Source organism: Copadichromis virginalis, linkage group LG8, assembly GCF_057382275.1.
Source record: "Copadichromis virginalis isolate Kocher_CV1m ecotype Utaka linkage group LG8, C_Virginalis_male_GT1.1, whole genome shotgun sequence".
In the NCBI taxonomy this organism is placed as follows: Eukaryota; Metazoa; Chordata; class Actinopteri; order Cichliformes; family Cichlidae; genus Copadichromis; species Copadichromis virginalis.
Window position 1 is genome coordinate 30,679,041 of NC_140625.1, and position 12,471 is coordinate 30,691,511.

General features: G+C 43.8%; 1 protein-coding gene across 2 annotated transcripts in view; it reads left to right on the forward strand.

Moving 5' to 3' along the window:
- Positions 1 to 12,471, forward strand: part of grid1b (glutamate receptor, ionotropic, delta 1b) — a 627,414-nt gene that overhangs the window by 398,718 nt on the left and 216,225 nt on the right. For both annotated transcript variants that reach the window (XM_085467070.1, XM_085467071.1), the window contains exon 4: positions 4,923 to 5,128. In XM_085467070.1, the coding sequence (XP_085323196.1) occupies positions 4,923 to 5,128 (206 nt within the window). The remainder of the gene's footprint in view (positions 1 to 4,922; positions 5,129 to 12,471) is intronic.

A 12,471-nucleotide genomic window follows, 5' to 3' on the forward strand; every position in this document is an offset into this window, starting at 1 on the left:
CCTCTTGCTTTCCCTCTTTCCACACAGCCATTGGTTTCTGTTACAGAGAAACTGCCACAGATCAATAATCCATCACAGTGAACATAACATGGATTGTTATTTGGGCCAGCAAGGTAGTATGAGACCTTATAGCTGCAACTGCAAAGAGCCAAAGAAATAACCCGACTTTGACAACAGGAAAAGCAGGCATGAAACTGTGTGTGATGGATGAAAGGAGTCGGGCGGCATATTTTGGACCTTGTGGGGGAGAAATTTTAGGCAGGGCTGGGGAAGAGAGCGAGGACAAAACCCAGAAAAAGCTTACAAAACCGTGCATTCTGGGAAATGTAGGGCACTTGGGCAAAAACTCCCCAAGTGTGCTGAAATCTGCCAAATATAGGCAGAAAATGCATGACTTTCACTTTCCTTTAATTGTCTTATATTATTGCTATATGACTACTGTTGTCTGCACAGCTGAACACGGTAACTGTGGGGTATTTGCACAGCGCCCGAGAGACGCCCCACATATTTCCACACGGTGTGAATCTTAATTGAATCTGAAGTGCTTTCTGTGACTGGTGGTCAACCTGGCAATTTGAAGTGGCTGCAGAGGAGAGGCCGGTGTGACGGTGACGGGGCAGAGATAAGTGCTGGCATTCTTGCGGAGAGAGGAGTATGTTCCCCACAGTGCCTTGCTCAAAGTGGCTGTGGAGAAATTGAACTGTGGCTGGTGAGGAGCTCGCTAAATTGCTTTCGAGTCCCTCCACTTGTGTTGTTCCAGTGCTTGAGCTCAAGAAAATGAGGGCTTTTTCTTTTTTTCTTTTCCTCCAGCAGATTTCTGAAGAGGTCTGATGACAGACACTCTGAGAGCTGAAAATATAGTGGAGCAGCAGAAGAAAGTGTTTACCATATAGTTGCAAACTGCAGTATAAAGATGTGTTATTGAATATTTCTTCTGTGAGAAAGTGATGAGCTTCGGATAATGTACAACAGTAATGTGCACGGTTGGTATGATTCAACATAAAAATGATAAATGATACATGAATACTCATAATATCATTAATCATTGAAAAAGACATTAGAACGTTTGCACCTGCCCTACACTTAAAGCTGTGTTGAGCAAACTTTGACCACTAGGGGGCAGAATATGTGTAAATAAAGCAACATAGCCAAATATCCTGAACTCTTATGGTTTATTTTTGATAGTGGTGAGGAGAGCATGATTCTATTATAACAATGAGTTTTCAGCTAAAACAGCAGCACCTGATGCCTTATAAACAGACCGCCTCCAGCCTATGTGCAGTCAAACCATAATAAAGATGCACGTGAAGCTGTAATAGTGTATGTTAATCACCTTAAGTAGATATAATTTAGGTAATTATAGCTTGCTTAAGAAAAAGCTGCTCAATATGTAGCTTAGTTTGTTGTTTTCAGGGGTTTTTTTTTCATAATTTCTAGAACAACAGTAGAAAGATTGACAGTTTCACAAATAACGCGCAGAGCTGCTTTTAGTACGTGTCTGCTACTACTAACGTTTCTGTAATTAGTGGGAAACTACCTCAGGGCTCTGATTTTTGAGATACTATATTACAGTTAAGTGACTGGTCCACTGCAGTGATTGGCAGGTGATGAGAAAGTGTGGCTGGCTGACAGATGAGTGGATAGACAGAAAATGTAATAGAGAATAAGAGCAGTGGTGGTGGAAAAAAGCCCTGCAAAGGTAGGGAAGATGAGATGTAACAGCTGGACTCCAGGAGTGGAGAGTGGCGGTCAGAGTCATTCAGGGTTCGGTACAAGCCAGCTGTCAGTGCTAATAGACAGAAAAAGATGGAGGGAGGGGAAAGGAGAGGAGGGAAAATAGGAAGAGATGTTCAGGCCAAACAACCTGTCACTAGCTATAACGGAGCATAACGCAACACAGCTGCCTTGTCTGAATGTCAGAAAGAGAAACTTCCCTGGCAGTTTGGAGAAGAGTCTGCAAAACGATATTCTCAAATGGATAGATGCTATCTGGTTCAGCGGCAGGGCTGGGCCCAGAATAGCAATGATGCTCTTAGTCAGATCTGCTGAGAACAAGTTAGCTCCGACATGTCCTTCACGTCAGCATCACAGCTCCCTCCTTTTTTCTCTGATAGTCTGTTTTTGCTCACTTTGGTCATGAATAAATGTCCAAAGGATGTCCAAAAATCAGCAAAGATGAAATAAAGTTTGGAGACTTTTGAATCTATGAGCTTTGAACAATCGTTGACAACAGGGCGTTAGCTTCTCAGACTTCTGATGAGCAGATATCTGCATATTCTGGGATAGCATTGACCAGTTTGAGCACCAGTGGCTTTCCTGCAGGTTCACACAGCATGAAGAGAGACTGTGCATCACTATCTGTGAACACTTTAGCTTTGGTTAGCTTCAATGACCAGTTGAAGGAAACGGTTTCCCCTCTGATGTCGAAGCTGCGTTTAGCTAAATGATGTTTAATGAAGATGACTGTTAATTTGAAGTGGACAAATATTTAAATCCTGCAGTTCTGACAGAGTCACTGGTTGTTTAAAGGTGCACACTTGTTTTCTTTGATGCTAGTGCTAATGATCTAATGATACACCAGCTGAGGTACTATTGGAGACCTGTAGCAACAGATCTAAAAGAGCAATAAAGTCGACAGTGGGAGGTGGTCGGAGTGTAGTGGTGGCATAAATCACAGGATTGTTAACCTGGTGATTGCTGTTTACTAGCGGTGCTTGTATCGATATTGAACCATTCGATACAGTGCTTTCGGTTTGGTACGCATATGTATCGAACAATACAATTTTTTAAATTTATTTTATCAACTTTTCTTCTGACGATGCTGTCTGTGTCAAGAGCTCAGTGGATCTGTGTTCGACTACTCCGCCTAGGCTGCACTGTCGAGCGCAGATCCACTGAGCGCAGCGCAAGCTAGCAAGACAGAAGAAGCTAAGCTCGTTGCAACATGGCAAACTGACCCTCCCCCACCCTCATTCAGATCTGGCCTTTGGAACTAATTTGGTCTTCATGTGACGTATGACCCTGAAGGTAAGCGAGTCATGGACTAAAGTAAAACAGTATGTCGGATGTGCCACGCAATGCTCAATTACATGGGTGGGAGCTAGTGTGTTAGCGCAGTTAGCTCGTTAACGTGTTGGCCGTCCAGCCCCACGCACGGGGCGATCCGCGGTAGCTCGTTAACGGAGATTTGCCGTGTTGTGGCGTTAACGTCATTTCAGATTAACGCTGACAGCACTAGTGGGAACACAACGAATATGACTGCACATTTACGCCGACATCATCCTAGTGCAAAGACAAGTGGAAGCAGACAAAAACAACAAGCAGCATGCTACAAACTTTACCCGAGTCATTTAGACAGCCGTTAGCACAGGATTCTCCTTATGGGGACCTGATATGTTTAATATGCTGCTGAGAATATAGCCCAGAAGAAGCGTATAGTAGAGCTTTTATTTTGGAAAGAGCCATTTCTCTGTAATAAACTCTCTTTTCCAAAGAGGAGTGATTCCTCTATCAGATAGATTTATTATTTTATCCCTTTGTTGTTTCAGCAACATTAAATTTAAAAACTGTACTTTTGAGTTAAAATATATATTTATAATTTTAATAAATGACAAATTAAAAAAGCATGAACATTTTTTTGTATCGAAACAATATCAAACCGTGACACCAAAGTATCGAACCGAACCATGAATTTTGTGTATCGTTGCACCCCTACTGTTTACATCTTGTTTGAGAGCTCTGGGCATTGGGATCAGTTTTTCTTTGATTTCACTCTTTGTTTAGTGCAAGTTATTACTCAGGAGGTCAGGAAAAGGTCACGATTTGGATGAAAATGTGCCTGTTCATATTAACCCTTGTGTGGTGTTCGTATTTTTGTTACTCAGCCAGTGTTCATGGGTCTGGTGGACCCGCTAGAGTTTTGGCTTTCCAAATTAACACTATCAAACAATTTTATGTTAAATTACTCAACAGATGTTTAGTTCATCCCAATTACAAGACATATGAACAGCAAACATGGTTAATTTTTTCCCTTTACCTTTGTTAGATCACATTTATGAATTAATGTGCTTCTCGTTTTTCTTTTATATAAAATGTTATAAATAAATCAGTTATAATCAAGTGGAGTGAGTGGAAAGACACAACACATTTACACGTGAAAAAATAATTAATTGTTTAATTTTTCTTTTGAAAAAAACTGAACACGGGTCTCACAGACCCGAACACCATACAAGGGTTAATCCATTAACACTGATATACCCCTGATACATGTACAGTGTTTAAATGATGGCACAGCGTATGTGTATCTCCAAGACTCATCTATTTGCCATGCATCCTGACTCCTTCCCTACAACCTTCCTTCTGCATCATGATAGCGATCTTCTTCTGAAAGCAGATGGAGTTATAGAGCTGTTTTGGATGTTTGAATAGACGGGTTCATGCTGTGATCTCCTCCCGGTCTGCTCATGGCTGAAGTCACGAGGTTTCAGTCTGTTTTTTTCTGTCAGTTCAGTGGAAGAAATGTTGATTTAGATAATTGTTCCCTTTTTGGTTCCTGCTGAAGTTTGAGCTACAAATACACCATCAGTGAGTCATGCATGTAAAAGAGATCTGAGAGCTTGCTGCTGATATTCCTGCTGTGTGCTGTGCACTAATGGCCCTTCGTATCTTGTAGACTTTTGCTGTTGATGCATATGTTTTTCACAAAGGCAGGACACGTGGGGTGGTTGATGGAACAGACGACAGATGCCACACAGCCGTCACTTTGACATGTAAAGACTGTGTTGATCAGTTTGGGCTCAAGTGTCTGTCGCTGGCTGCTGATTGGCCACGGTCGTTTCTTTACTTTGTATGAGACTGCAGTAATGTCTTAGCACATCAGCAGTTGTGTGTATCTGACTCCGTGTTGTGTTTTCATCTTTCAGATATCCGCGGCCTGCAGGGTTTCCTCGACCAGACGTCCCGCCAGGGTGTCGACGTGGCGTTGCAGAGAGTGGACAGGAACATCAGTAAAATCTTCACCAACCTCTTCACCACCATGAGGACCGAGGAGCTCAATCGGTACAGAGACACACTGAGGAGAGCCATCCTGCTGCTCAGCCCACACGGAGCGCACACATTTATCCAGCAGGTCGGTCCAGCTCTGGTTTTTCTGGTGTGTTTACTGCAAAAAGTCGCCTAAAAATGCAATGAAGTGAGCAGATGAGTGCGATCAGTGTGTGAGTGTGTTGTGCTTAATGTATCTGAAGGAAACCACACGGCCCCTCTGAGGTCTTAGTAACACTAACTTTATATTTAACCGTGTTTAACTTTAGATTATAGATTTTTCTGTCAGTTCATTTTTTTCCCTCCTGATTTCAAGACTTCAGTTTTTGAAATCTGCTCATATCCTCTGACAGCAGAGGGTTTAACAAACACCTGCAGCTTCACAACCCTGCACGTAGAGTCTGCAGCTTTTAAAATACAGGTTTGTCACATAAGAACTGCCTAACAATCCAAATCCAGGCGTTACTTTTTTCAGTAACGAGTAATCTAACTAATTACTATTCCTATCGTTACAACGCCGTTACAGTTACTAACAAGGAAACACGGTCCGTTACTATTTTTCAACAAACAGACGGTTGAAGCTGTGTTCAGGTTACCGCAGTTTATATCAGCTGCAGGAAGTAGCTGTAAGTAATCTGGACGCTACGGCTTTAAGCAGCTGCGCTCCCGCGGACGGTGATCACGATCAGTTTCTGGCACAACAGCTGGAGCTCAGGGGGCAAAACAATCACATGAGTGCTGCTGTTTGACTGAGGAAGAATAAAGGAGTCGTGGTCAATCACATGACCACTTAAAGACAAAGCAACAAGGTGACATGTACCAGTTTATAAACTGTGTTGATCGGCCAGTAAAACCAGAGTCATGATAAACAATATATACGCTGCGTTTGTTCCTCAATAGTTTTGTCACGTTTACTGTCTAAGGACAGCAGCGAGACCTCTCTGCTTATGAGCAAAACAAACAAACAAACAAACAAACAAACAAACAAACAAACAGGGGAAGTTTTATGAGTGACGTCGAGAGAGAGAGAGCAGAAAAAGAGAGAGCGAGTTTTGAGATGTGAGCGATTTGTGACATTTAGCGTGTTTGGAGTGTGTAGTTCATGTGTAGTTAGTGTGTAGTGTTGTGGATAGTGTTGTGTTGTGTGTCAGAACAATGAGGCGACTGCTGTCTCCAGGTAGAAACAGGAGTGACACACCTGCTGCTGTCAGACCTGCAGGTATCAGGCTGTGATGTTTCCTTTATAGTGGACAGAAATGATGTTTTTGCAGAGGCACAAATAATTTGTGTGTCATCTTATTGAAGAACAGCTGATTGTTCTGTAAACAGTTTGAAATGGTTATTAAAAAAAATCAAGGTAAAAGGTAAATGGCTGCAAATAAGTTTGTTGTTTGCAAAACTTGTGCATATGATTTTAAATTGACAATTTATATTTTCATTTAAAGTTATGAAATATGATCATCAAACATGTTTGTGGTTGTTACAGTAAAAATATCACTTTTTCTACTCTGATTTCATGTTGTTTGTCTGATTTTAGATCAGTTGTGTTAATACAGTTTGTCAAAATGAAAACATGACTGTAAATTCAGACACGTGAGGTTGTGCTGAAAACAATGAGACCAAACAAGGCAAAGTAAATCGTTTCTATAGGTGAAATGTGGACGAAACATCAGAGTGGTTAAAAATGGCCGATTATACCCTGCAGGAGGAATCCGACCAATCTTAAGCCCGGGAGCGAGTGCTTCTGAGTGCATGTCTGCAACAAGTGAGCGAGTGCACAGGGGGCAAAAATATTTGTTGAAGAAATGAGTGAGTGCATGCAGGAAACAGCTGAGCTGGTGAAAAACACGGAGCATGTGTGCAAAGTAAACTCGTCTACAAAGTGGAAAAAACCCAGCGTGCAAAATAAGAGCAGAGTGTGACGCAAACACCTGAGCGTAGCTGAGCAGCGAGCCGAGGGGGCGCGTGGCGGGAAAATAGTCTGCAGATGGATCAAAAAATAATGAGTGGCAGTAACGAAGGAGCGCGTGCAGAGGTGGAGCGAGTGGACGTGAAAAATGTGTGTGTGTGTTTTTCTGTTTGTCCAACCTGCACGTCCACGCGCACCGCCGCGATCACTGATCATTTGTAAGCCTGTGTGTGCCCAGGTGTGAGCGGCCACCTGGAGTGACACATGGAGGCTTCTGACACACACACACACACACACACACACACACACACACACACACACACACACACACACACACACACAGCTGACTTTGTGAATTTATTTGTGTCCTGTCTTATGTTTCACAGCGACTTTTGTCCGCGGATCAAACAGCCGTATGTATAATTTGAATTATTTACTGAAGCGTGACTCTGTGTGTGTGTGTGTGTGTGTGTGTGTGTGTGTGTGTGTCTGAGCACATGACACAGCACCAAGAACCTGCAGCTGATCAAACAACAAAAGCTCTGATCACAGACGCAGTTTGATCTTAAGGCTTGTTCATGATCAGAAATGAAACTGTATTTTTGTGACTTTCTGCCTTTGATCCGGTCAATATTTATCCGGGGCGAGTGATCATAATTCATGTGTGATTGTTGGCCACACACACAAAGGAAACCAGTCCGGTGACAGCTGTTACTTGGCAGTGAGAGACGCACCGTGCAGAGCGGCGACGGGGAACCAGCAGGCGCTGCAGGATGACGGCTGCTCCGTGTGCTCGGAGCACCGGCTCTAATCTTTGGTGTTTAACATCTGAGCTCCATAATCAAGCTTACTGTAAGTGTCAGTCGTTACAGTGATCACAGGGTGATACAAGGCTACGTCATAAAACCCCCAGTTTGCCTCTGTAGTCAGTTGCTGCTCTGAGTTATTCTGTACACACTGACCTGTGAGTGTGGAGACAGACGGAGAGGGAGGACGGCCACAGCTGGAAGCTTCTTATCTGAGAGCTAACAATGAGTAGGTGTGTTATAAATGTCCCGAGCTGTCAGTCAGCGGCTCGGCCCTCTTTATCTGCACAGATGAAACAGTCAGACTTTCCTCCGCCCGCTCGCAGCACGCTGATAACAAAGCAAAGAACGTGCGACCGTGTCGGCGCTCTGAGGCCGAGGCATTGTCAGGGAGAAACACGGCACTCTGGGAATTCAGAGCGCAAAGATGGAGGGAGAAGCAGCTGCTCCTTTTTAAAATATCTCACCTGCACAGTGTGTTTCTGCTTCTTTTTACTTTTATGCTGCAAATAGTTCAAAGAGACTCGTTTCACCTCTGCGTGCTTCATCAAACCCTCGGACGTGCACAAGCACGGAGGTGGAGGGAAAAACGTAGCTACTAATCTGAGCAGAGCGATTTGTTGCTTCAACACTTAAAGATAAACTGAGATTATTATTAGTTCACATTATTATAGCAGCAAAGTGAAAAAGGAAGAAAATAAAGAGAATAAAATGTAAAAGAAAAACACCGAACAACTACAGAGAAACACTTCAAATGTAAATACAGTAAACACACATGCTGCTGTGTGTGTGTGTGTGTGTGTGTGTGTGTGTGTGTGTGTGTGTGTGTGTGCTTAGACACTTCTCTCAGGTGTGTTTAACTAATAGTGCTAATGTCCATGGTTGACAGCATGTGTCTGTAAAAGAGTGGGAGGCTTGGGCTCAGAAACACAAATGTGTGTGTGTCTGACTGTGTGTGTGCGTGTGTGTGTTTGGATGCTGAGACATTCATTAGCACCGCGACATGACGGCGTAGGAGGGTGAGACAGAGCTGAATGGAAGTTGCACTCTTCAGTAATGTCATGGAAACCTGTTAAAGCTTTGCCAAGTTTTCACACTGCCAAACACACACACACACACACACACACACACACACACACACACAGTGTATCCATGAATCTTGCAGCCAGAGCTTCTTCCTTTCAGTTGCGTTTTTCCTGCCTGCTTACAGTCGGCGTGGGACAAACTCGGTCTCCTCTCAGCATCTTCATGTTGCTCTGAGCTCAGAGACCTGAGAGCTGCAGCACACACAAGTGAAAGACGTGAGCTAGTCTCTGCTAAATGTGACTGCTGATCACATTACGAGTAAACCTCAGGATGCCATGACCTCCAGCACGCTGTGAGGCGTCTGCAGCCACGTGTGAAGTGGCGTAGATGAAGATTAGCACCTCCCAGTCTGAGAAGGGTTTTAGTACCCACTCCAGGTCGGGCCTGAGTTGCTCCTCTGATTGGAGGAGTTAAAGTATGGGGTGACGGAGCGATCGGTGAAGAGAGAGCTGAGTGTGAAACGGCCTGTTTGCATCTCTGCCTTCACCTGTGGTTATGATACGATGGCACGTCCTCCAGAGGGTGCCCCCGCTCTGCTGCAAAGAGGGTGGAGGCTTTGGGGAAATCTGGGAAAGTGAACGGAGCAAGTTTAAGGTCATTTTCAGGATTTCAGGTCTGCATACCCTAATCTAAATCTACTAGCAGAGCACTTATGAGGCATGTGAATGCATGTAACAGACTTCATTTCAAAGGATTTTTTTATCATGTGGCCCAGACCCTCACCCACCCTGGAGCTCAGGGTTTGCTCGCCTTGTAGATGTTAAGAGGTAAAAGTCGGCATTATAACACCTGACGTGTTCGTAGCTAATGAGTCCGTGGCTTTGATGACAGCGAGCCCCTCTCTCTGTAACTGTGGTTCATTTGCTTATAGAACAGTTAACATGACCTTGTGTGGTTATCAGATACAGGTGTGTAATCATTCAAAGGTCCGCCTCTCCTTTGAACAAACACTGTTAATTATCTGCACATTAGATTCACCGCTGAGGGTCACCCGTGGATTCGTCCTCCGCTACACTGAACGTGGAGTTTCGTTCCAGCCTGTGCTGTTTGATTTCACCTGCAGCTTCGTGCACAGGTTTGTGGGTGCAGCGTGGTGAGCAGGGGATTGATTTGTTAGATGTTTGGCGGTGGGGTGGAAGTCTTCTGCTTTTTTCCTATTTTAATTCTAAGACTCGGTTGGTGTAGCTGCTCAGTTCATCGTCTGTAGGAAAAAGCTCTTTGAGCTGCTGCTTCTTCTGATTTGTGGCTTCTTACAAACACAAGGTGTGATCAAGAGGTGGGCGGAGCTTCTCCACCGTCTGTGTTACTCAGAAAGGAAACATTTAGAGATGCACCTGTGAGCGATTGGCTAAAATTGTAATCTTTGGTAATATTTAATATGAAAGCTTAATTTTCATAATGCAGCACAAACATGTAAAGAAAAAACAAACATTTTTTCAACGTGATCTTCCACTTCCAAGATGTTTTATGCACTGTTAGGTGCATGTAGACTGTGAGGCTGTGCCATCGTTAAAGTTTGGGGCTAAAATGTAATAAAAGCTGCACGCAATCATTTCATAAACTCTGATTTATTGACAAGCAAACACTGAAAACATGTCCCTGCACATTCTTCAAGCGAAGCAGGCACCATTGGGGAAAAGATGGAACCACCAGTGACGTCATACAGACAGTAATTCAGCCTGAGGAGGAAGCTGGATGGTGGTGGGCTGCCAAGCGGCTTGCAGGAGGCACCTTGCACGACTGCTGACCTCACTCTCAGCAGAACGGTGTTGATGAAAACACCGGCAGCCTCAGCTGACGCCTCCGTCGCTGCTTCGGCGGAGCAGAAACGTCTTGAAGCACGTGTCAGGTGGCGCCGGCGCTGCTCTGTAAATCCTAATATGTGTCATTTCTTTTTGTTATAACATCGATGGCGGCATCACGAGGACACTGCGCTGGCTTTTATTAGCGCCTCCATAATTCTCCGTCAGCTGTGAGTAGACTGTGTGAATCATTACAGAGTGTGTGAGTCCACACACACATGCAGAGGTGCGCACACTGCGAGCTGCCATGTGTGCAGCATCAGTCCCTGACTCTGCTCTGTCTGCCTCCTCTCTTCCTGTTATTTACCTCCAGGCCTTTCTGACCTTTCCTTTAGCTTTTCCTTCCTTCCTTCCTCTCGTTCCTGTTTCAGTTATTTTCCTTCCTCTCCAACATTTCGGCTTCCTATTTATTCTTTGCACTCTTGCTTCGCGTCTCTTTATTATGTCCTTTTTGTCCTGTTGTGTCCTTTCTCCCTTCTTTCTTCCTCTTGTTTTCATGTCCGTCTTCTCTCATCTTCTTTTTATCCTTTTTTCATTTATTTTTCCTTCCTCATCCCTCACTTCCTTCCTTTCTCATGCCCTTGTTTACATCCTTCTTCCATTGCATCCTCCTCGCCCTCTTGCCTTCCTCCCTGTTCCTTTGAATTCACCTTGTTTCTCACTATATTATTTTATTTCTCCTCTTCTCTCTGACTTTTATCTGGTGGTGAAGAGTATGAGACAGAGAGGATAAATCACCAGAGGAGTGAAGTTTAGATTGGGAGGTGGGACGAAGCTCTCGGTCGCCAGAGGAGACACGCTGACTGACGGGATCCTATCACGCTGCTGAGCAATGATGGGTGACGACAACTACTGTGTGTGTGTGTGTGTGTGTGTGTGTGTGTTACATGTCCTCGGGGCAATAAACCCTCCTACAGCAAATAGAAAATGACCTCAGTAAACACAAACAGCCATTTTCTCCTCAGACTTTCACACTGTTGTTTGTTCTCCTCGCTAAAGCGACGCTGTGAGGTTTTTTCTGATGGTGGAGAAAGAAATCTGTGCAAAGGTTTATATTAAACACTAAAAGTAAAGAAAAGAAGCTTTACTATTCAGAATCAGAATCAGAATACTTTATTGATCCCTGGGGGAAATTATTTTTTGTTACAGTGCTCCATTTTAAACCAACATTAAGACAAGACAGACAATACGCTAACTAAGAATAGTACAATATATACATATATATACATACATACATACATAAGTCACTTATAAATAAATAGTTGGAAAAGAAACATGTGTAGTTGTAGCAGCAAACAGTGTGTTAAGTGGATGCGTTGTACAGGGAGCCACAGGCAGGAAAGATTTCCTGTGTCGTTCAGTGGTGCTTTTCGGTAATCTCAGTCTCTCACTGAACGAGCTCCTGTGACTGACCAGCATGTCATTATTAATTCCATTAGTAGATTTGTAAGCTTTTCATCTTTGCACAAACTATTCTTCATCTTCCAGGCAGCCTGACAGATGTTTCTTCCATGATTTCTCAGACCTCAACGCTCCTCACGTCTGGGGAGTCTCTGTCCATGAAGGATCAATTATGGAGATGTGATTTAGTTTCACCGCATGTACTCACCTGTGTAGATTCAGGGTCACTCAGACTTTAAACTCTGATCATCACACAAAGACTGAGTCACGGTTTTGAGGTCTGTAATGCCGTTATGGGTTTTTGGATTTCAAGTGAAGTGGCTTTACTGTCATTTTAACCAGATACAGTGATCCAGCACACAGTGAAGCGCGACTACGTTCATCCAACACCACGATGCTACTTATGACACGTAACAGGCAATCG